General features: G+C 39.5%; 1 protein-coding gene across 3 annotated transcripts in view; it reads left to right on the top strand.

The window, feature by feature from the left end:
• The window catches only part of LOC134792409 (uncharacterized), a 729,291-nt gene that overhangs the window by 579,056 nt on the left and 123,278 nt on the right, over nucleotides 1–26,957 (top strand). For 2 of the 3 annotated variants that reach the window (XM_063763702.1, XM_063763704.1), the window contains 2 exons: nucleotides 12,105–12,158; nucleotides 23,264–23,293. In XM_063763702.1, coding sequence (XP_063619772.1) covers nucleotides 12,105–12,158; nucleotides 23,264–23,293 — 84 coding nt within the window. The remainder of the gene's footprint in view (nucleotides 1–12,104; nucleotides 12,159–23,263; nucleotides 23,294–26,957) is intronic. The other variant, XM_063763703.1, reaches the window with a different exon arrangement.

Genomic DNA, 26,957 nt, shown 5'->3' with positions numbered 1-26,957 from the left:
GGCACCCAGCGCCAGTTGGCGGGGGTGGTAGTGTTCTCGATTTCTGCTAACCTATGTGCTACGAACGTTTTATACCTACGTGGGTCCGAACGTATCCACGTGAGCGCCGTTTTAGAGTCAGACCAAAAATACTTGTCCTTTATTACGTAATCTGACTCCTTGACTATGGTTTCCGCTAATCTAGTAGCTAGTACGCAGCTCTGCAATTCCATCCTCGGAATGCTGACTACCCGGAGAGGTGAAACGCGGGCCTTAGCGGCCACTAACGCGGAGGTTCTAGTCCCCTCGGGGTTGATGCTAACTAAATACACGGCCGCGGCATATATTTTTTCGCTCGCGTCGCAAAAAACATGCATATATGCCTCCCTATTAAATGCGGGCACGTGTCGCGGAATCTCTAAGTCTCGTAATTGTTGTACGTTATCAATGAACGATCGCCAAACGGGTGCGAGTGAGACGGGTATAGGCGAGTCCCAATCGATTCCTGTCCTCCATATTTCCTGCATTAACGCCTTGCCTAAGACGGATATGGGGCTTACGTAACCGATCGGATCAAATATCGACATCGCGCTACTTGTTACCTGTCGTTTTGTAGGTAATTTCTGACCGTTAAGTACGTCTTCGGGCGTATTACGAAAGTTTACGTTGAAACCTAAGGTGTCACGTTTGTGATTCCATTTCAAACCTAAGGTACGTTCGCTCTCGTTCGCGCCTAACAGCGACGTTTCCTGATTGCTATTAACTACGTCAGCAATTACCGCAGGATGGTTCGATGCGAACCCGCGAAGCTCGAATGACGCGCGCATATTCAGCTCGTAAACTTCGTTTACTACGCGTCTCGCTTCCTCTTCAGACGTATCGAGGGCGATCAACATGTCGTCCATGTACGTATTCTTTATTGTTTTTTCCGCTGCGATCGGAAATTCTTTACTATGCGATTTTGCGTTTTCGTTTTTGACGTATAGCGCGGTTGTCGGCGACGCTGCCGAACCAAATATAAGCCGCTTCATCCTATATTCTTGCGGTTGGGAGGTACGGTCCTCTCCCCTCCAAACGAAACGTAACGCATCACGATCCTGCTCAATTATTTCGATCTGTAAAAACATCTCTTTGACGTCGGCTATTACCGCGATTTTACCCTCGCGGAAACGCACTAACACGCCGAAAAGTGATTCTAACAGGTCGGGGCCAGCTAACAGCGCGCTATTGAGCGAGCGTCCATAAGCTGTTGCGGCCGCGTCCCAAACTAATCGCATTTTCCCGCGTTGCGGGTGAAAAGTTGGGAAGTGGGCTAGGTACCACGTCCGGGGTGCCTCGGGGGGCGGTCGCGAGCTCATTTTCTCCGCGTAACCTTTGTCGAGCAAGTTGTTCATATGCTTTGCATATTCGGCTTTAAGTTTCGCATCGCGGTCTAGCTTTCGTTCTAGACTGTACAGCCGTTTCAGTGCTTGCGCTCGGTTATCGGGGAGTTTCTCGTCGTCTGACCGCCAAAGTAAGCCCGAGCGATACCTTTGCTCCCCCGGTATCTTTTCGCAGGTGGCTTCTAACAAATCTAGCGCACGTTGGTCGGGGTCGGCCCGAGGTAATTTTTGCGAAACGCCTAATGACTCTATGTCAAAATGTCGTTTCATCAATTGTAAGGCTTCGTCATCCGCGGTATTAGGCCTTGCGTGCCCAACAAATTGTACCGCGGCGCGACGCGTACGGTCTGGTCCATGCAAAACCCATCCTAGCCTGGTTAAACTCGCGACTGGGAGGTTAGGCGGACCGTCTATAATTTGCCGACTAATGATGAGATGCCAGTTATCTTGGCCTATCACGATAGTAGGTACTGCGGGGGGGTAACTTAATTCGTCCGCGATTTTAGATAAATGATCGCATTTATCTACCAAGTCTCGCGGCACGCCCTGCGCTCCTAAACCTATATCGCAAACCGTGTAAGTCTCCATCATTTCCATATGTCGACTACAAAAACCCCGTATTGCGACTCGTAACGCATACGAATCTGGGTCCCGTACTACACCGCCTATGCCTTCTATCTCTAATGTTTCACCGCGCACACGAGGTGCGATTCTATCCGCAGTTTCATGTAACATCAACGTCATTGCCGCGCCTTCATCGAGTAGCGCGAGGGTTTGGACGGTACCTAACGGTCCCGACACCTCTACTGGCATGATTTTGAGATACGTCTGCGGCAGTTTAACATTGAGTACTGTTTTGCGTGCTGCCGGCGCACTATTACCGTTCGCGGACCTGGCCGCGCTTAAACCGTGTAATAGTCTACTATGTCCGGCTTCGCACTGATTCATGCCACACGCGACATATTTACATCCAAAAAGTTTACGGTGATTCGCGCCTAGACATCTAAAGCACAATTTAGCTCCCTTTGCCAAGTCCCAGCGCTCAGGTATGGTCGCGGCTAGAAATTTCGAACACTCCTTAACTTCGTGTTCTTTGCCGTTGTTACATATGGCGCACGCTTCGTGCGAGACAGAGACAGACGCTATCTGTCGCTTGGGCTTAGCTCCGGTTGACGCTGGCTTTTTCTTTAAATTGCCATCGCGGTGCTTTACTTGAGCTACGGTCGATTTATTAGTACGCGATCTATTTCCCGTATCACGTGTGTATGACTCGCGGAAATCTGACTCCGAATCCGAACTATAGTCGCGAATGGACGCGGGGGCGCGGGGCCCAGCGAGAGCGCGGCTCGACCTGCTGGGCTCGCGCACAGAAGAAACCGCGTTTCGTTCATTTCGCGATCTATCATACGCATCACGGTAGAACGCGGGGTCGCGAGACCTAGAGAGAGCTTGGCTCGATCTTCTGGGTTCGCGCGCAGAGGAAACCGCGTTCACTGCATTCCGTGATTTGTTGGACGGCTTATATCGGTTTATGCGCTTGGCCGCAGTACTAATTTCGTTAAGAAACTCGGAAATTGCTACTAACCCGGGTGTTTCTACGTTAGACTGCCAGTATTTGGCCCATTCATAGCGCACTATCAGATTTAATTTATCCACGATTTTATTCACGAGCTCAGGCGCGTGCAAGTATTTCTCTTGACGCAAGGATCTAATGGTGGCGACGGCATTCGCTACATGCGCGGCGAATGAGGCTATATTCGAATTGTCTTCGGATAAACGCGGCATGCGTTTAATATTATGAATTTCCGTAAGAACAATCTCCTCAGGGTCGCCGAACTGCCGTTCCAGCGCTTCCATTATTTCGTACGGATCCTGAACCGTGTACATTATTGATTTTACGGCCGTCCGAGCTTCGCCCTTAAGTGCGCGCCTAATCCGACTGACGTTATTGACGGCACTAAACATGGGCGACGTATCTTCGAACTCTGCCCTAAATGATATCCACTCGGTGATATCTCCGCCGAATGCAGGTAATTCCGGCGGTTTATGGTACATTGGCGCGTAGGTACCGTGCGGTACCTCTAAAACGCGCGGGGGCGGTCTGCTAGCCCGGTCGGCGGCGGCACGCGGCGGCGGCTGCGCGGTCTTTTTCGGCGGCGGGAATTTAACGTTTTCTTTCGCGACCTCGTGCTGTAACCTAGCTTGTCGTTCTACCCAACTTCTAGTACGTTCTTCGACGGTCGCGTCACTGCTGCCGACAGACTGCGCCTTCAGTGGCGCAACCTGCGGCCGCAAATTTGCAGTGACGGACCCTTTCTTAGAAGCTTCGACGGTCGCGTCACTGCCGCCGCGAGACTGCGCCTTCAATTGCGCAATCTGCAGCCGTAAATTGGCAGTGTCGGACTCGGTCTTAGCAACGACTAGACGGGCTTTATGAACCTCGAGCTCGGCCATTAGCACGGACAATTCATTGTCGCGTTCCCTAACCGATTTGCGATTCTTTAATTCGCGATTAGACGGCGCCCGCGACGGCGGCGGCGGCGCATCGGTGTCTTTATTCACTAGCGTATTCGACCTACTACGATTTACTACGGTGGCGTCTAACATCTCCGAGTGTACCGACTCGGTTCCACCGGTAGCATTCGGGTTGCCACTGGTGCCATTGCTCCACGTATGAGTCTCGTTGGACGTAGTCTTACCAGACGAGGGGGTAGGGGTATCCATGTTCGGTGCGGGCGCAGGTGGGCCCTTGGTGCGTGGTCGTAGGCTCCTTGCTTCCTTTTCGGACATCTTTCTGGCTGGAACCACTTCACTTAACACACGCGGGGGTCCCTAACTTGACCTGCCTATGCCTATGACTGACCGTTGCCGTGCGCAACGTCAGTGCCCTAAGCGTGGATCCCTCGTGGCACTGAATCTCCCGCAATGGCAAAGTGCAATGCCTAGAACGTTCGAAAGCAGTGTGTGGGCATCAACCATGTGACACATGCAACGAAAGTTGCCAGGACACGTGAGCGGAGATGATTCTACGACGCTGCACGGTCCGTCCGGCAAGCCGGTAAATGGGTTACGGAAAAGGTATAGGGTTTGGGTCTAAACCGAAGCGAACTTCTAGGCTCAGCGCGTCCTTTATTCTTTCTTGCCGTCTGAGTCAAGCAACGTTCGCTTAAAACTCAGCGCGTACTTGTTTCTTTCTTGCTGTCTGAGTTAAGCAATGTCGCTTGAAACTCAGCGCGTACGTTTTTCTATCTTGATGTCTGAGTTAAGCTATGTCGCTTGAAACTCAGCGCGTACGTTTTTCTATCTTCATCCGGCTTCAAAAGGACCAAACTGTGGAGTGTAGACTGTAGCTTTTCGTGATGTGGGGGTTCGTTGGGAGAAGCGTAGAAATCCGCCGCTGGAGCGCGCTGGCCGTTGTGCTGTCTCGAAGTCCGCTATACCTCCATTTACCGGTATATGTGTTGTGTGAAATGAAAACACATATATTTGATTTATTCACTTGGAGAGTGTTCAGGCTGGTATGAGTGAAGCTCTCTTGATGTCTCTGATATCTCTGAATAAGCCACGAAACGGCTCTGCCTTATATAGTAAAACACAAGGCCGTTTGGTACCTTCTTCAACTAGTGGGTGTATCATGCAGAGTCAGTGATGTATATTTTTGCCAATCTCGTTAATTATAAGCACGTATGAAAGGAGCACGAATCCTAGACTTATAAATAGGTACAATATTAAGCACGTATGAAAAGAGCATGAATTTCTAGACTTATAACTAGATATAAAACATTCCACGCAATTCATTTGACATAATATACGAGCACAAAGTAAAACATGATATACAAAAGTAAAAATAGTAACCTAAACGTAGAGACTAATTAAACACATACATGAACCCTAATAGCTATTTACGACAGTCATTGAGTATCAAACTATCTTAGCCAGCCGCGTGTTCAAAGTTGAATGTAAGAACTTGGTTCGCTTCGCTCGCTCGTTCGACTATACTTAATATTAAATAAATTGCAAATATGTCACAAGCAAATCATACATCGTTATTTCCGATTCTCATCTCGACATACCTGCAGACAGCTAATATCGGAAAAATAGACTGTCCGGGTCCCTAAAAATAGTTTTAAAAATTTCGTTCTGTGAGCGTCCCAAAAGGAAGCCACACGTGCCCTCATCACCATGAGGGCGCGAAATGAGTTATTATATTGCACCCTCAAGCTACTGTACGACTTTCGATCATTATGAGTATAAGTAATTAGTATTTCTATTTAATGCCAGACTAAATGAAACATGTCCGTCTCGTCAAGTTGCTATTTCTATGAGCAAATAGTTACAGATCGTAATTATTCGTAATAGAGAGGTAAAGATATGCCGCTATCAAGCTCTGAGGGCCTACCGTGAACCACAGTCAACGTGTTGGCTCCCTGTCACACTTACGTACAGATTAACAAGTGCGACAGAGAGGCAATACGTCGAACATGGTTCGTGGTAGGCCTTCTGACGCGGCCTACGTATGGCGTGACACTGGAAACCTATGGCGTAAACGGGAAACTAAACCTCAAGGAAAACACTTGAAAAAGCCTGTTTACATTATCCTTGCAATAGGTATGTTTAGCAGGTCACATAAAACAAAGAAATTGTTATAATTACCTATTTATGTACATTTTTCCTGTCATCTGAAGTGTTTACATGATAGTTTAAGAAAGGCTTATTATCACAACCACGTTGGAAAAACTAAGGGCGTTACAAGACCAGCAAAACGTCAAATTTTTAGACGAAATTGTTTACTTGAAAAATATATGTAAATGACATAATGGCCCTCATACTAAAATCCAGAAATAGGTATAAGGGAGTTTATTGTTGGGGATGAGAATTTAAATATCAGCACATTAAAGGATTGTAGTACAGTCGAAAGTTTTAATTTATGACCCATTTTGTACCTTGTCACAGTGACAATAGTATGAGGTCTCTAACGACTTCCATATTGATTGTCACTGTGACAAGGTACGAAATGGGACATAAATTAATACTTTCGACCGTACATGCTTAGAGGACTAAGCTTACTCTGCACAGACTTTTAATGACAAAGTGTACCAGTGTCATCATAATCGTGACGTTTTTTGATAAAGTCGTGAATTCAAGCCTCACTAACGCCTGAAAGAGAAAAATTGCTCTACAAAAATACAATTAGAGCGTGTAGGGGAGGTAGGGGACCATTGGGCAGTCGGGAGGCTCGGGCACCCCCTTGTATTTACATGGTCCCTTACCTCCCCTACACGTATCTTGTAAGATATGTTGCCAAGAAAAGGATTAAACGCTACGCTTCTTGTAAATGACTGTACCTCTCCTGACCATCCTAGCTCCTATTCAGCTGTCACTGTCACACGTGACTGTTGTTTATCATATAATAGAGCTGACCTCACGGCCACCACCGATGTCATTGTTGGCTCGTTTTTGGCCGCGCGCCGTGCGGGGAATACAAATATTATTGACCTCTTCATTGTTTACACTTCCGATGTTTGTGACCGCTTTATAAAAACCTTCTGAATCACGTCACATGACTAAAATTGTTTCACTGGACCGTGAAGAGTGGGAAAATATCTTATGCAAGTGATTGCTGTATCGTATTCTACCGCAATAATTTGCGGACTAACTTTTTATTCAGGACGCAATGGGCATAGACTTCAAAATTAAATAGAATATAATAGAAATACATTTATTTATGACAAACAAACACAGATGACCAAAACATGTTGACAAATATACAATGTATAACATTTAGTGCAAAATGCCATAAAAGGGTCATAACTCAGCATGTAGCTGGCAAAGCCAGCGCTTTTCTTCCGTTGTGACCTAGGCGTACGCCGTTCGACAACGAGGCGGTTATGCTTTAATTTACTAAACTAATTAAAAACTAGAACTATACCTAACATACAAAATACTACAAAATTATATAGAATAAAGCTTAGAAACCGACCTTCATCACGCCGACCAGCCTATGGCTGCGTTTCCACCAGAGATGTGCGAGGATGCGTTGCGAGGGATATGTTTGTTAAGAACCAATATAATATTGTCCTCTAGAGCAGCGCTGAGCGAGCATAAATAAATAAAGTGATTCTATTGGTTCTCAACTCAACAAATACATCCCTCACTACACATCCTTGCTAACCTCTCTGGTAACGCAGCCATCAAATTTGTAGTCAAAATGTATGGTACCTAATATATTCGCTAAAGCGATTAAATACGTCGCACTTATTTCGCGCTATATATTTTAATCATAACACTAATTCAAATTAAATGTAGCAACTTAATTTTCTAGATTACCTCAATCGATTTTATTTCCTGTAATTGAAATATTTCCACATGAATAGTTTAGGCAGGGCGCTTTGGCGCTCTTTAGGGGAGGGCTATGTCCAGCAGTGGACTAATATAGCCTGATGATGATGATGATGATGATGATGATGATGATGATGATGAATAGTGTCAGGTACATTGCACAAGTATTATGTTGGCAGACAATCGTAAAAACGTTGCGTTTAAAGGTACAAGTTCAGGGTCGAAACGAAAGACCACAGGTAAATAAACATGTTTTTAGCAAATTATAGGAAACAGACAGCTTATTTTATGTAATTTGTAAAAATGTCACGTTGTAATTGCAAACGGTTTTTTTTGCAAATGCGGAAAATATGTTGTCTGAAAACTGTTAGTTTGAAGACTTTATTTATTTAAGGTTCCTAGGAACTAATTTATTCAATAACAAAACTTATACAAACTATTATTAAAATTATGTATAAACTAAATAAATTAAAACTAGAACTAATAAAATAAATAAATAAAACTTACTCACCTACCTTAGGTCCCCCAGATCTGTCCCCTGCGGAAGGGTGCCCATAAGGCTGGCTACATTCCCAGGTTCCTTGTAAAAGATGAAAAGAATGGTACTGGTATATTAACCCTATATTAAGGAATAGCATAAGGTGTCAGCCAAATATCTTTCGTCGAAGTATTCGTCATACACATTGATGTAATAGAGTTTTTCTGTACGCTCGACGTAATATCAAATCTGGAACTTTTTGCGGACTTTCCGCAAAAAAAGCAACAGTTTATTCAATAGATGATATTGAAAGTGAATAGGCTACGATTATTATGAATCGATTGCGGTCTTGGATAAATTATACGGAAGTTTACAAAATATATATGTATTTGTAAAACTAGTCTTTAAAGACTGTTAACCAACGATTTTTAAAATATAAGATCTACTTACTAATGGACAGCTATGTTGTATTTCTATTAACTGGTAGTTACCTGACCTGTAATTTATATTATCAATAAAATATGAGTATGAGTATGAGTTATGATAAAAGGAGTGAGGAAAAATATCACATGGATATTAAAGGTATAACCCCCCCTCACGTAACCGGATTCTCAGAACTGTCAGTTAACGTGGGATGCCCCATTATTAAAAATAATCCGTAGGTACTAAGTAAAATGTAAATATATAAAGTAAACACTCGCGGCTAAACAGTCTAAATACACCTAATGGTGTTTACTTGGCGAATATCACGTATGTATTTTAATTAAACGAACGTGTATAGTGTTAAGCTTTAATGTATTTAATGTAGTTTTTATGTAGATTTGTTTAGCAATAGCTTGTGAACAAGCGGAAAAATTATCTATTTCTTTGCAATATCTAATTTTTACTTTTTTAAAACAAACTCCGTAAGTATCGAATTAAAAGTCTAATAGTCATATACATTTTGGGACATAATTTAAAATTGTAAACCCAGGAAATGTGAAGAGTACAGAACTGAATCAAGAATATCTTAAGAAACTGGAATTTGTAGAAAACAATTACTACTTCGACGTTGATTACACACTGAGCAATATTTTCCAAATAAATGAATGTTATTTATTGTCATTGTGGTTAAAAACAGAGCCAAAAAGGGCAGACAAATTAACAGTTTCACTGATCTTGATTCAATTGTTAACTGATCGAACGGGAAAACGTCGAGGAAAACCACGATGAAATTGTCGACTGATAAAGGTTACGGAAGAGCATTGGCCGATCGTTTGAGGGACAGGTTGATGCGGGCACATCCAGTGTAAGTTTAGGCTCAACTGAGCCTTATAAGTGCGTTACCATCACTAAAACTAATCTTGGTAGGTATTATGTACTACCTAGAACTGTATTACCATGAGCCCTGCGTTGGCCTTGATGAATTAATCCTTTAAGGCTGGATTGAGCCCTACAACATAAGATATGCTCTTAAACGCTAAACACTGTGTTAGGTTAGGTTAAGCTATAGTATGATAACAACAGTACCTATACGTACGATAGTTTTTCTACGTTCATCCCAAAAAGATGCAATCACTATTATTCATATCCATATTCATATTGTCAACTGACAAAATTGTTCTGACACGGTTTCGGGGACAGGATGTTTGATATACTTAGCTCGCATATGCGATAGGTACGATCACTGTAACACAATCCCTGTCAAACAATGTCATAATTACATAACTACACTATCTAAGTACATAACAAATCTTATAACTACAGGACTAGAAAATTTGAACTCGCTGTTTGGCGCGGGATATGTAAATGTCAGAGACTTAATAATTTTGCGGACAAATGTGTCAATAAAATGTAAGCCAGTACGCCAGGTGTAACGTTGTACCCACAGAACAATATGGTCAAGCATCACCCGTTTATCAGTGATCGGCGATCAGACACCGCGGCGGTGACCGCGACGTCACGCTCCGGCGGCTGTCCTCGCCTCCGCGATCATATTTTACCATTTATGTAACAACGTAAACAAATACTGTGAAGTTATCATTTTACTCTTTTTCCAATGGAGAGCAGGTTTTTTCACAGTCTAGTAATAAACTGCAGACTCTCTAGGTACTATAAAACACTTATGATACCTATGTTTAACTCCGACCCATGCATCCCCATCATATGCATAGGTATGACATTACGAGTACATTTAGGGATGTTTCCTCTGCTTAAAATAAATTATTTCACACCGTGCTCGAAATAAAGCACCAGATAATTATCAGAAAAACATAGACAACAGTTATTTTTAAGAACAATTTCTATCTAATAAATCGGATTGAAATAAAATACGGAACCCTAAAAAGTAGGTGAGTTGACAGTGACGTCACTATACTCGTTTTCATATAAATTCCATAATATTTGGGAGACCGAGCTTTGCTCGGAAAACATATAATAACTCAAAAATGCGCGTTTTCCCAGAGATAAGACCTAGCTAGATCGATTTTTGACCCGGAAAACCCCTATTTAAGTACCTATATAGCAAATTTCATCGAAATCGTTAGAGCCGTTTCCGAGATCCCCGAAATATATAAATAAACAAGAATAGCTCGTTTAAAGGTATTATATAGATTAGCAAATCGTTTTGACAGTTTTAAAAAAGAAGCTGATTTGACTAGTAGGAAAGTAGCAGCGTTTCTTCAAGCAGAAACATCACTTTTTACACTGACAGATCATGACCATAACTTTAGTCTGTATCTTTAGGTATTTAAATAAAAGTAAACAAAATCTACCCTCAAATGGCTCCTGAAGCCAGTTGAGAGTAAATGAAAACAATAGGTACGTGATCAAATAATGTAGTTTAAAATCAGGTCGTTCAGTGACATATCCAGGCGCTTTTGTATATGGTTGGTTAACTAATATGTTATAACTACCCGAAAATGTACAAATTTTGTTTGTTTACTTTTATTGAAATACCTAAAGGTACAGACTATAATCCAGATCAAACTCATAACCCGTTATAACAAGAATACTCCTCAAGGACTCAGAAACAAATAATAATATATGCCTATAATATTATGTAATACTTACCTGACTTGAAGTAAGTAATTAAATACCTAACGTATATTATTGTTCTTGTAGGTTTAAATAAGTGTTGAGTTGTGGTTTACATTAAATAGGCAAAGTACTTAGTGGTCATTTAAATACCTTAGTGCCAACCGCAACTTAGGAATATTTTTTCAAAAGTCCTTATATCTGTTTTCCCGTGTCTTTGAATGCAGACTTTGTTGTTACGTAATAGAGTCCAATTTAGAATACAAGCTACATAAACGTTGGGGCTTAATAATTCTTCTACGATACATAAAACATATCAAACACTTCTAGGAGGTAATAAAACCTAGATATTATATGGACCTGTTACCTGACAGACTGTACCTATTGATGTCAGAATAAAATAATGGATTTTACTTTTTTAACACACAATAAATCATTAAAATCTACCACTTAATTACTTACTTACCTTAATTAACCGTAGGTACTTACTTCTCAACCAATATCGGCGCGATTCGGGAAATGAATTAAGAGATGCACTAGATATGAAATAGTAAAGATATGTGACGTTCCAGGGCAAAAGGTACCATTGCCCCGGCTGAATATTGGAGCGGCGTTAATAAATAGCGTAAGCGCCAGCCGCCATGAGGTACCTTTTGCCGTGGAACGTCACATATCTTTACTATTTCATATCTAGTGAATCTATAATTCATTTCCCGAATCGCGCCGTATCACTAAAATAATCATAAGTACACAGCTTGTTTTAATAGAAAAAAATACTCCTTGTTAAATCAAATTATTTAAGTAATAAGTACATACTTTCACTTTGTCCGACACCCTTAACACTTACTTAAATACTTAATGAAATATAAAATACAAACATGTTATTAATTATTTTTTGTTTTTTGTTACAGCAATGTCGGCCGATGGGTCGACGACGGACATCAATGGACTCCTCAACGACACAGGTGAGAATATTTAAAGAAAAACTATTTCATTATTTCATTTATTTCATAGTAATTCATACGTACTATTATTTAATTGAATGTATTTTGATAATCACATTTTTTATTTATCCGCCATCTAACGACTCAATGTGTAACTAAAATGAGAAGTATGTGAACTAGGATGGGTACTTTTGTCATACTAGCACGTCGTTTTGCAAAATTGCGCTAGATGGCAGTCCACGCTACGCTACGCAAGAACTTCTTCAATTTATCGCTAGGTGGCGCTAAACTCAAACTGGCAATTCACTCTAAGAACCACACATAGATGGCGCTAGTGATGTAGAAACGTTCATAACAGAATGTCGACCGTCTGCGTTCATGGTTACTAATAACTACACAGAGATGGCGCTACAGTTAACATATTCAATTCAATATTGTGCATTTCGCTCACTCACAATCATAATCGAATCGGGATACATATTTTATCAGTATTTTCTATAAATTAAGCTTTTAGAAAATAGATGCAATAAAACGAGTTTACATTAAGTTTCCGGCAGCGGGTCGTCAAGTCAAGAACACTGCCTAGAAAGAATAAGCGGAAATTCCTTTATTTATTTTCTACCTACTTACTTTTGTTTAGGCAGATTTTAAGAAGTGCACTTTTATTTTATTTGCAAATCTAAGTGATATTGACAGCCCTTGTGTTTCGTATTATTTTCTTGCCGGACAGACATACCAGGCCGGACAGACCTAAAAAGGAATCCATTTACTTAGGTAGGTAATAAAAAAATACTTACATACCTACCTATTGCTGATTATCATTGTCTGATATTAGCAGGGCTAAGATGGTCGGTTTTTATGGTTTTTTATCATCTGTCATCATGCCTGTCACGTTCTAACAAGTATGTAAGTGCGAAAGTGACGCATGACATGACAGGTGATTAAAGTTCGCTCGATCCCGGCATCCACATTTTATACTTACCATTTTTCTACCGGTACCGGGGCGGCACGTTTTGTCTCGTATTTCTCACATACCCTTCCGCCATAGGACTTTACCTATGGACGTTTACCTGCCATGTAAATCACTGCTTGTTATGTACTTACGTCACGCGACGAAGCCCTATGACCTATTGAGTAACTATAGAGCTATTAAATAATAGGATTAATTGTAACTAGAACTACCGCGTGAACGACCTATTTTAATACTTACACATGTATAAATGTAGATTAAGTACCTACCTATAGGTAGCGCACAATTTACCTTTATGTATCAGTAACAAAAAAATTAATTGTGACGTTATCAAGATATCAATTAGGTATTAACAAAAAGAATAGATAGTATAGAGGGGTCCTGTCATTGTCATTTTTGTAGTCACGGTACATTTACTGCCATCTATCGACACACGATTAAAACTTAAAATAAAATTGAAAATGTATAAAATAATCAAAATATGTTTACGGATAAATGATTCTTAATTTGTATTGTTCCATACTGACCCATGTTCTTTCACTGATATGTGTTAAAATTGTTAAATACCAAACGGTGTCGTTAACGCCATCTAGCCGAGAATAGGCCAAAGGTAATGGCGCCATCTATTCGAGAATGACTTTTCCTTGGCCGTCCGAGGCACGTTTTTTTCTTAGACTTTATTTATCTTATACGGAGTTATATATATCTCTGGTATTAATTTTGGTTGTCAAATGAAGACTAGTTCAATTATTAATGCATTTCTATGTCCCCTTACATTTCTACATGAAAGTATAACTTCTTATTCTTATCTTATACACCTATTTCTTACTCGTATCTGAAATCACTCAAAGCAATGTTGCGTAGCGTGGAAGATTTATTTAGTTTTTAGTAGTAGGTGTTCACTGTGTACAGTAACTAAACTAGGAACTACTTTATAACTACCAACCATCGCTGAATGATTTATAACAGACATACTCGTACCATACAGTATAGGTACAACTTATATAGACTAGAACTACATATTCATTAGTTACTTAGCTTTTACTAGAATTCATTCTGTTCTGCTCAATAAATCTAAATAGGCATCAACACCTACAGGTTATTAGGAACAATCTCTATGTCTTTGTGAATTATTGTTCACAATTACCGAGACCATAAATGTGACCATAACTCACGATCTCATTATGTTCTTACACTTCGACTAGTATAAGTTGGTCTCTGATTATGCATACTATCACAGGTGTCAAGATCACTTTAATTCTGGTTTACTAAACTATAGACTAAGTCATGATGTCATAGAGTTTCCAAGTCACGCTGTGACGCCAAAGTGATGCGTTTTTATTCACGTGAATCGCATCCGGTTTTTTACTCACAAAAGTTTGTTTTGGTGTGACGTCGACGTCAGTAAGTCTTGTATAAACCAAACTTGACAACAACGTCAACGTGGGGAACATTTTTGGGTCACAACAACTTCATCGTAATGCGTACGTACTTAGGTAGTATCTAATACCTAGAGTGCTGGCCATACATATGTACCTACAACTACATAGCATGGGTTTTTCTTAAAGTCTGGGATGCATGGGAAATAGTGATTGTTGGTCATTTAAGGATGACTCACGTTAGACCGGGCCGTGTTCGGGCTGGAGCTTCCGGCGCTTACTTTTTTTTCTATGACATGACAGGCGATCACGTGATGCTTTCCATAGGAAGCTCCGGCCCGGGCATGGCCCGGCCTAACATGAGTCATCCTTTAACTACTCCTAAAGCAGATTTTGCATTTATCTGCCCTGCTTCTTTGCCTTTCGACCTTCGAACGGGGATACAAAGATGAAATACATACTTACTTGCCATTTTTAGGGTTCCGTACCCAAAGGGTAAAACGGGACCCTATTACTAAGACTTCGCTGTCCGTCCGTCCGTCCGTCCGTCTGTCACCAGGCTGTATCTCACGAACCGTGATAGCTAGACAGTTGAAATTTTCACAGATGATGTATTTCTATTGCCGCTATAACAAAAAATACTAAAAACAGAATAAAATAAAGATTTAAGTGGAGCTCCCACACAACAAACGTGATTTTTGACCGAAGTTAAGCAACGTCGGGCGGGGTCAGTACTTGGATGGGTGACCGTTTATTTTTTGCTGTTTTTTTGCATTATGGTACGGAACCCTTCGTGCGCGAGTCCGACTCGCACTTGCCCGGTTTTATTTTTATTGATAATAAGAAACAAACGGTCATTAATCGTTTTAGATTACATCTTAAGGTTAGACCTACAGTTTCCTTAATTGAATATAACGGTCCTAAATTTTATACACTATGGTTTTTCTTTTACATTTCTATTGCTACAGAAAATCTGAGCTTAGTATTTCTCTAATTATCTAGTTACATATATATTTTACTTTATAAAATATATCCCTTTTTAAGGAGACTATATCACAGTGAAAAACATCAATACTTATTAGAAAGATTTAAACATTCGTTATAAAGAAGATAATAGAATAGATAAAATTTCTGAGTGTATTTATTTATTTAATGAATAATTGGTTACATTTAGGTATGTACATATCGGGTCTTCCAGTAGTTAGGTTCATATTCCCTTTTAGGCTAAAGCATCTGACTCTCTTACATAATATAGGCGATGTAACGCAAACGTGGCTCACAAAACATGTATTTTCAACAATTAGTGCTAACCTGCCACGTGGAACAGGCTAAACATCGGTAGTCTATTGTTCTAGAACTGCGTCAATAGCCGAGATGTTTCAATAATAATTTCAGGAAAGCAAAACATCCATCGGAGTTTGGTTAAGATGTGTACGCATTGATGCGGAGCTGCCAAAAACAAGGCATTCGGTTACTCGTAATATAAACTGAGAATTATGAACTAAAATGGATGTCATAGACTAAAGAAAAAGCGACAAAGCCCTCCAGTGGTGGAGGCCGGATTCGAACCGGCGTTATTAGTTTACGCGGCTAACGCCCTGAACCTTTCGGTCATACTACATGATACATATTATTAGGAAATCCTTTAATCGTTTTTTTTTAGCCATAAGGGTATCCCACTGCTGGTCAATGGCCTCCCCTCTTTCCCGCCATCTGGTCCTGTCCAATGCACAATTGCTACTTTGCTTGCTTTACAATATGTATCTAGGTCGCCCCGCCATCTTCATTTCGGCCTTCCTCTGTCCCGAGATTCATCCTGTGGTATCCGGTCTAAACTTTTAATTTATTAAAAACTTTATGTTGTTGCAGGATTTTCCACAATTCATTCCAATTAGGTATTATCTTTTTCCGCAGTTAGAAAAATTGCCGTATTTGCGAGTTTTATTGTTTCATTAATGGGTAAATGGCTCATTTGTTAACTTCTCTACGAGGTCACATCATAGATACAGTTTTTATTTAATTGACAGATGTCTTCAAAGGTATTGTGAAGAAAAAATAGTCACTTAAGAGTCCTTAGATATATCTTACCCTTAAAAACGATTTATTTCTGTCTCTGACTTACCCGGCAACTCAAATGGAGATAGTTATTTTAACAACTTAAGCGAATTATCGATTTCCTGTATTCACCAAAATGTCGAAAACATTTCTCAAACACTATGCAACTCGTTATTTATTGTTGGCTAAACCCAGTAAATAGGTAATAAATTATTGGTACCAACACTTAGTTTATTGGGCTATTTGGTAGAATTTCGTTGTTGACCAGTTGTAGATTTGACACTACTACTATTAGGTATGACAAGCACTTTTCGAATAAATTGGTAGAAATACCTGACCCCCATCTAATGCATCCTCATCATTAACTTAAGAGTTATTCTCTTGTCGGTGGAGTATCTTCCAGCTTTCCCTATCTTGCGCCAGCTCTTTGACTTTTTTCTACGACACAACCCCTACTTTTTCTTTCACTTGTTCTAAAAAGCTGCGTCTGAGTTTTCCTCTACCCCGCTTGCGTCCTATCCATAATGCATAATCCTTCGGATTATTTATTTTTTACTTCAAGTAATTTGGTTTGGTAAAATAATAAGTCGGGAAGCTACGGTTCCTTAACCCACCAACGATCGGCAGCTGGTGTTCATGAGGATTCATGAAATATCTCCGTTAACCACTTTACCAGAGGGCCTACCGCGAACCACATTCAACGTGTTGCCTCTCTGTCGCACTTGTAAATTCGTACGTAAGTGTGACAGGGAGGCAACATGTCGAACGTGGTTCACGGTAGACCTTCAGTTACTGCCCAGAAAAAACTTGTTGCTGGCATGCTGGCTCATGGTTTGTGGTATAGGACTAGGTATCTGTGGAGTGTGGTCTATTACTTTACAATCCATGGTATGTAGTGTACCTATTGTGGTACTTAAAGAAAAAAAAAACAAACTTAATGAGGATGCGGTTTTTACACAGAAACTAGTTACAGATAAAGTACACAAAGTACGTACTTAAGTGTTAGGTATAAGAATAATGGAAACATTTACGGAAATAGGAAAAATATTTTCCCTGAGTCACAACGGCAAATTATCCAAACGATTAATTCACGACGCAATGGTTGTGGTGTTAATTATTTGTCTGCGAGTTAATTGTGAGACAGGGACATAAAATTGTACACAGTTCTGAACCTTATGTGATTGATATAGGGTCTTAACATGTATGCACATTTATGAACGTACCCAGCATCCGTGTCTAGGGAACGTGATATTGTCATTGTAGATAATTAGGTGGTAAATTGGTGGTGGGTAAATTGGGAAGGATGGAGTGACACGTAATTCCTGAGTTCCTTTAAAAAGAACAAATTAAAATCGAATTTTGAACTATAACGGAAATAAAAGAAGGCACCAAATTCAGAACTGCAAAAATGACTCTAGGAGGTTAAGGTGCCACTCTTGCCTTTGCATTCTTTGCAAGTCTATGTGTACCTATATCACGGGATTCACGGGTCTTCTTATTATTGTTAGGTATCTTAAAGTAAAAAAATCAATACCTAACGAATGTAAATATGTTTTAAAATCTAACAACAAAGTTTTATTTACATCAAATAATTCTTGTGACCCAAAACCAAAGTCAAATAATATTGATACTGTTTTGAAATGACGTAGATGTAGATACTGATTAAAAATAATAGTAGGTACCTACTTAATTTATGTGTGTCAGCTTGACGTCCTCCATACAATCCAAATAAATATTAATTAATTAATTATTAATTTGCGTCATTAGATTCATACGTCACTGATATCAGACGCAAATATTTTATTTCTTTATTTGAGTCTTCCGTCTTCCTGAATCTGTTATTCTGGGTCTATCTGATTTCCCTAACTAAGCAAAATGGCGTAAGATCATAGAATATCAATAGGACTTGGGCTATTTTTACTACTTGTTTAATATGAAATACGCAACTAAGTGAATCTTGATTAAGATACAGAAGTGGTTATGTGCGTATATCTTCTTCCTTATGCGCACAAAGAACATCTTTTGTATTAAAATGTATTACTGTGGCACGTATACCTAGACAAAGACTAAGTTAATGTAAGGAGGTAAATCAGAATTTTAGCAGTTCACTTGATAATAGTAACAGAGTAGATAACGATATGACACATGTCACCAGATAAAAATAATTTTGTGAAAAGTATGGCAATGCACCAATCAATAGTCTATGCGGCAATGTCACAACATTAGCGACGTCTGTCATTATACTCCATTTCAAATGCCATGGCCCTATTCGACTTGAGGCCTTCACTAGGCGTAAACAATACGAGTAGTGACAGCAAACAAGAAATCCTTTTTTGCGGCGTACAAAATAAAAACAAAAGTTACCCGACTACTTCACTGTAGGTAATACCACCACGTCATGCTGACTTTCAAGAGCAGAGCTTGTAAAGCAATTATTAAACAATAGACCAACATAATCGTGGAGTGCAGTTTCAAGTGGAATCGGGCCATGGCATTTGAAATGGGGATACATACAAGCATGTAAAACCAACCCCAATTTACTAAATAATGTATGTATGTAGTATGTATGTATGTCACTTTATTGCACATAAACAGGTTTACATAAAACGGACAAAAACAAAAAAATAAAAATGTTATGTACAAAGGCGAACTTATCCCTAAAAGGGATCTCTTCCAGCTAACCTTTGAGAAAATGCGAAAGGATCAAATACTAACACGTGAAAGACAATTTAATATGGACAAATAGCAATATGAACCTTTAATAAACCTAATAATAACCTTTAATAATAAACCTTTCCTTGGCTTTTGACTATTGTAAGTTCATCTACCCAAACAAAAACAAACTGTTAGTTTAGGATATAAGTAGGTCACACATGTCTATTACAACGTTAACATCTGTCCAGGGACAAAGAATAACTATTTAAACGAGCCGACCTAAATTGAGGGAGGTCCGTATATTTAGCAAAATAACCATCGTGTAGGTATAGATAGATCATAACCTTAGAGCATTTACTCGTCGTAACTGGAGATGTCGCCGCTGCTGTCATTTTCTTTACGGAACAGTCTGCCGATTTTTGCGGGGGAGGGGACGTCAAATCGCTGGCCCAATATTACAGGGTTCTTTTTTTGTTACCTACATTTTCAAGATAGTCGAAATTCGACTTAATATCACTATGACAATGTTCAAATTTCAGTTCGATAAAAGTGAAACATAGAACTCTGTAATATTGGGCCAGGGAAATGTATTGCTATTTCTACATGATTTGTACGTAACGTACAAATAGCCATTTCAGTCCATACAAAAGTTTGCACAATTGTGCTGGTTTTTCGGCAGAGGGGTAAGCTCTTAATTGGCAACTCCAGTTATTAAATGCTCTAAGATCAACATAATAGTCTAATTTGGTAACACCGTGTTACTAACATACACAACGTCAGGTGGTTTCAAGGCTTCGGGTAAATTCGTCTGGACTTTTCGTTATTCTGTCTCTTGTATTCTGAATAGTAGCTAAAACAATCGGATGGCGACTGCAGCAGCATTACGGCTCGGCCACGACATTGCGCGACTTGCGACGGCGGCAGTTTGGAGCGAGACACAGCGATCGGACCTTTCGTCCCACCTATGGTTGTCGATGCCGCCGTCGCCAGTCGCGTAATGTCGCGAGCCGTTACTGTTGCAACGGTAGCTTACTGTAGTTTTGACGTGGGTTACGGGTGCTGCACTGCTGACGCGTCAAGATTGTTTACCTTTATTCTCGGAAACGTTCGTATTTGTCATGCTACTTCAGTCAACCTCAGTACTTTTTGTACCTAAACTGACTAAAATAGCTTGACGTTCGTAGTTCGTACGTTTCCGTGAAAATACGATTGAAAATAATTATGCACTATATCGTATGCGGCAATGACAGCCACGCAATTTATATACATATTGCTATTTTTATGTTACCGTCATTTAACCCGACTTCTTTTAGTGACGGAAATAGTAGACTAGACTATGCCTACCTAGTTCGGAAACTCTTTAAAAAGTGCAGCGGTGAGTTTACGAGATGTGGTTTGACCTAAATGAAGTGGCGCCAGGCGCGTTGCTACACCCGGTGTAAGTTTCACCGTACTAGAAGGAAAACTAAGGTTTTTCCTAGTGTTTACATTAGCAGACAGGTTATTACTAGTATATAGGTATCCGTGTGGCCTCAATAAACAACAGATTTTCCTCACAACATTAAAGGTCGGAAGATCTTAAAATTTTCAACGTCACATTGTTGCCTTCTAAACAAACGCGTTGCCGACCCTTTAAAAACCTGTAGGCTTTTTGAAAAATCCCATACTGTACCTACATTCTCGAGAAAACCTCGGCAAGTAATTCGTTCCGCAGTTAAAGTCACGCAAACTTTTAGGGCACACTGTAATGAGACTAATGAGATGATTGTTACTTCACGCCAAGCTACGATAAAAATAGTTTAGTATCAATCATTTTTATTTGCTATAAGTAAGCACAGTTGCGTCCATGTTTTAAGGCTTCCTCTTCTGTAGTCTACACACTTGTGCAGTTATCAATGTTACCACCGTTCACAATTATGTCAGAGAGGTTTTACATAACAGCTACGAGTAGGTATGTAAGGATTACACGTGCTATAACTCTCCGCTTTTTTTAACAAAAAGGAACAATATTAACAATTTCATAAACAAAGAAACACAAAGCAAATATTATATGCTAGCAATATTCTTCACTTGTTTATGTTAGTTTATTTCTATGCCGGCGAACTAACAAATGTGTTAATCAACCTACCTGACCTATCTCTGCTACCTGTCAAACTAGATGCCATCATTAGGCACATACATATTAATTTAGTTTAAATAACATAAGAGTCACTCACGTATAGCTGATACGGGATATCTTAACTAGACTTGTCTGACGAAATGGGCTCACTGACACAAAACGAGCACAATCAACGCTCAATTTCTCCAACCATCGTTAACCTATGATGAAATACCACCATCTCATTACAAACATTATCTCACTGTGTGGATTATTCCGCGTGTTATCTGGGGTCAAGTGGTGTTTGTACTCGCCCCCCCGTGGCTCGTAATAAACGCTATCTGTTGGCTTTCCGTAATACCCGTTATTTAGGTTGCGTAACTGGGCTATATTCGGGGTATTTGACACTTCGTTGACGTTTCAATTTCGATGTTGACGTGTTTTGTTAATGTCGCTAACGAGGTGCTATTATAGAGCTTTTAGAGTGATAACATTCCGGACCACCGGGTATTTTAACTAGAACAGAACACAGGATCCCGGCATACCGTGCCGCCTAGGACAAAAAAGTATTGGAACGTATTTTTCTTGGTAGTAAGCTAGTTTTCGGTAGGATAGGTCAAAATAACCAGTTTAAAAGCAATAAATACAAAAAACAAAACCTAACTATAAAATAAGCTTCTCTATACAAATATAGTATACAATAATAATATAATAACATATGTGTAATATAGTGAACATGTCTTCCAATAGGCAATATGGAGTTTCAACGGACCTCCTACTTCGTCGGACACAAAACCAACATTTTCGCCCCCTACCACGATGATCAGATAACATCCATAATGTGTCCTATGTGATTTAATGATTTTATTATTGTAACTGAGTTACTGTAAATATAAAATAACACTTGTAACACAGACTGTGCACTGTGCTATCAAAATCGCTGCCTTTTTAGTATTGTTGTATTTTGTGATAAAATTTACCAAAGCTATAAAGTATGTAACTACGTAAACGTTAACATGTTATCCTCATTTAATTGGCGTCATATAACTAACTTATTATTGCCAAATTTGGGTCATCTCTTGTAATCAAAGCATTGTTGTGCTATCGATGGTTCGATTTTGATAGGATCGTGCGTCAGTGACGACCTTTTCTCGACAAATATTTACTACCAGCTTATCGCAGTGAGAAATGAACCAGTGTTAGTATACAAAATAGGCTGTTAACATTCTTGATAAACATTCATGTTTATATTTTTAACTCGGCGTCATGTTTTCTAATGAAAATATAGAATATTTTATTAACGTCACTGGACATTCTACCTACTAGTAGCCCTAGTAGGTTAGGTACATTTCGTACTTCTAAAAGGGGGATACCACAGTTCGTAAATAGCAGTAGGTAATGTTCTTATCAGTAGTAGGTCAATGGCAGTTAATCTACTGTGCTAATTATAGAAATGGCGCCACTGTTATCAATTATCAAGTCTCGCTTCCGATAAACTAGGATAAGGATAGTTGGGGTTTTCGCAATATGATTTCATTAGTGTGACATTTTTTTTGTAATATTTTGTCAAGCCTAGTCTTTGTCTTCGAACGATTTACTGTTGTTTTTTTTTAAATTTTGTAAGGTGTATTCGGGTAATACCGAATGTCGGATAATTCCGAAATTCAGATGAAATGCACCCTTAATTCCATCATAATAAAAGTCTCTTTTCGGAATTATCCGACAGTTTTCGACATTCGGAATTACCCGAGTAAACCTTATAGACTAAATAATATTTAATCACAACCATTTAAAGAAGAGTTATCATCGTGTATCCATTAGTTATTCATTTAATTAAAGGCTTATAAATTCCATATAAATAACCAATCATACTTAATTTCGTTAATGTTAAGTTTACGGTACAATTTGTGTTTTGTTTATGCACGCATTCCATAGATCATTTACTCACTTATGCTTTTTTCTATTCCAGAATCAGATCTCACCGGCCTATTGCATGTTGGTAAGTACTCGTTTATAAAATATTTATTTAAAACATATCATACGTCACACGTATATATCCTCATAGTATGTTTTTATTTTAAGTCAGTAAGAATAGTAAAATTGTATTCGAATTAGGGACATCCGACACTTCATTTTCTATATAAAGTATCACGCGTGATTACCCGTCAAAGAAAACGAAGTGTTTCATGTCTCAGCCCGGACCCGAACTGTTCTAGTATGAGTCGTCCTTAAATCATAAATAGGAACTTAAATATTGATGAAAATTGTCAAAATGATCCTTTTGTCAGAAGGATTTAAAATGGATGATACGAATGATCTAACTTTTAAATAACTTGAAAAAATGTCCTATAACTTAAGTACTGAGTTGATATTTGTATAACTAAGTAATTGTACGAAATAACAAAGAAAGTTTATTTGTGAATATGGAAGAAAATCCCATCGTCCACGACGTCTTTTTGCTTGCAAATGTTACTCAATCAAGTCGGGATCGGGACGATTCCATAATAACCAATATTTATTTCACCTTGGATATGACAATTCCACTTCGAGTTGGATCTAAACATAGACTATTGTTCTCCGTAAATTGGACCGTCTATAAATAGCAATAGGTCACGTTGTGTAATAGCAATCGTTTTCATCGTGTGTGGGACATAGCAATAGCGCGATTCATAATCGGTCGAAGGTCTTATTTTATAGTGATCTTGGAATTGTTGCAGATCGCTAAAATTAGGAAGGAATGCGTCTATAATAAAGTTATCTAAAAATACATAACATACATAATTCGAAAGCTGGAAACAGCATTTAGATGTAAGGACACACATCGGCGTATCCTTAATACATATATGACTATTGGGAACCCCAACTTAAGAGCTATTAGGTAGATATTTATCATAGGTACCCAAAATAAAAAGTAAATGGTTGAAATACGCTAGGCTGTTAATGAATAAATTGTATCTATGTTCACTTGAACAGGCATGCGGAATTGGTGAACGAAATTGTTTAATATTAGTTAATTGTCTAGACGAGGCCGACTCAGACCCAAGAATACCTCCCATATAACCATTCCAGTCGCAGAATCACAAAGTGGTAACTAAATGTCAGATGTGTCGTAACAGAGTCCACACAATGTGTCTAGAATTGTTTCGAAACAAAGTGTCGTCGCCGTGTCTACACTTTTCCGTAACAAGGTGTCGACACATTTGTGTGCACTTTGCGTGCGGTTTGCGACTAAATCTGACAGCAAATTTGTGACAGCAAATGTCAATATAAAATACCTCTTGAAAACCAAGGTTTGTCAAACTACTATTAGTGTCTCGTGTGCTCGTAATTCTAGTAAGTCATCATGGGCAATGCAAATGATAATAATCGACCGAAACCATATAAACACCCAACACCCGTCAACCTTTTACAGAAAAGTTTTTAAAGAAATTCAATAAGCTACTTAGGTCAGGCAACGAATGCTCTAAAAGTTGTAGAGGGAAATGCTCGGAACACAATTTTTGACTCCGTAACTCGGTTTGACAAGTTAGGAGGTGAACATATCAAAAGTCCCCGGCCGTAGCCCTTGAGCGGGGGGGAGAGAGGGGGCTTTGAAGGTCCCATTTTCCCGTTTTTCGATTATATCTCGGAAACTATGCATCTCAGCGACATGGCCACTTATACAATATGAAAGTTAATTTAATTTGTTACATAAAAAAAAAAAAAAAAAAAAAAAATGGCGCCACGGAGAACATCGTCTCCGTTTAATCCGTCGGCAGTAAATAATTTTGGACGAAAATAGCTCTGTGGCTACAAGTAGTGATACGCTTAAGTGCTTACTAACCTGCGGTGTTATTGGATTTTCATTAAGTCCCAGGTGTGAAGCCAAACAGTGTCTTTTTGTGCGGCAGGTCATTGTGCATCACAAACATTTTCAATCACAAACAGGATCGCATCACAAACACTTTTGAAACTGGATCAGATACTTCATATCACGGCGCGACGTCAACGCTTATAATTATTATAACTACGAGCTGGCGAGACGTTATTAGCGGTGACTAACCGGGTTAGCTCTGAAGTGCAGTTCGGATACAATCAAGGTTTTATTTTGTGCCGATTGGCGGGTGGGTTTACAACTTAGGCGCCGAGAGCCCGCCGTTATCACTGCAAGTGCTGCAACCTATATACCATCTCATGAAGGCGTATTTCGGCGAGTTGTACGATAGCTGCGGTGGTCCCGTGGAAACATCGGCCGGTGATATTGTTCTAAGTCACTAGCGCTCCGGGTTCAAATCTTTGTTGTGGTTCAAATTATTTGTTTTAATTTTTTAATTTTTTTTTTTTTTTTATATTTTCTGTGTACATTTTTATTAGGCCTTTTTTTCTCTTCTTTTTTTGCAATATTAATTGTATTTATGTTTTTTTGTTGTAATGTACCAATGTAACGAGTAGTAATAGTATACTGTAAGAGATTTTATTAGTAAGTATTCAATTATTTTTTTATGTGTGATTAATGATAAATTAAAACTCGATCTTGTTTGTAATTGGGAGGTGCATGACAACTTATTTCTAGGATTAGAATTTACATATTTGGTTAATTTAAGTATTTAATTTATTTTTTAATGACATGTTATTTTCTCTTTTTACCTAATTTATTCTCAATAATTTACAATAGTTTGTGCAAATGTATGTGTTTTTATGTGACAAATCAAGCTGACATACGGTTTTTATATGTAATTGTATAATTTAGGTTGATTTTTCTAGACATGCTAATTTGTAACTGCTTATATTATTTTTAGTAATTCGATAACTGTTCCAATGTCACTACAAAACCCTATAGATGCCGCCCCCGGCACGTCGCCCACGGTGGTTACACTCTTTTGTCCATACTGCCCCCAAGGCCCCCAAGCCCGCCAATTTAAGGGTCAACGAGGTTTGAACGTGCATATCGGCAAAGTCCATGGCGATCAGGTTGCCAGAGGCACGTCGCCTGTTTGCCCTCCCCCAGCGCCTAATAGTATGCAGGCGCCACAGACAGCGTCGTCTTTGGCGTCCTCTTCTAATTTAAGTTCTGATAATAGCATTGGCTTACAGAGCCTTCCGGGACTGAAGAAGAGCGTGCGGGTTTTGAAGCATATCCCCAGAGGCGCCAGGAATCTCGCGGCGGGCAGACTGTGTGCGTTAATTGAGGCCTGTTTGCGTTCAAACGAAGTTGATGATTGGTTTGCGTTGCTTGCATTCTCCTTTACTGCCCTTAGAGTTCCTGACAGTAGCACGTCTAAGTCGTTAACTTCGAAGGTCAAAAACAACATTGCTGACCTGAATGTGTATTTTCCTGAGGAAGCAAACCAAAAGCCTAGATCAGTCTACCGCACGATCGAGGCGAAAGTCCATGATGGGGACTTAAGAGGCGCGGTACGCATATTGTTGTCCGATTCTTCCCTTGCCCCGTCGAGCGCGGATACATTGGAAGCCTTGAGAAACAAGCATCCCTCGCCATCTAGGCAACTTGCATACCCTCCAGAGCCAGACCTTTCAAGTCAATTTCTTACAGTTTCAGTTGCGGATGTGAAGAATGCCATTGACTCTTTTTACAATGGGTCTGCGTCAGGTCTGGATGGATTGCGCCCTCAGCACTTAAAGGAGCTCGTCTCTTCCAGTGCAGGGGATAATGGATTCAAATT

This window comes from Cydia splendana, chromosome 7 (genome assembly GCF_910591565.1).
Source record: "Cydia splendana chromosome 7, ilCydSple1.2, whole genome shotgun sequence".
NCBI classification, from domain to species: domain Eukaryota; kingdom Metazoa; phylum Arthropoda; class Insecta; order Lepidoptera; family Tortricidae; genus Cydia; species Cydia splendana.
The sequence above is the reverse complement of the archived record's forward strand: the minus strand, read 5'-3'. Positions and strand labels throughout refer to the sequence as shown.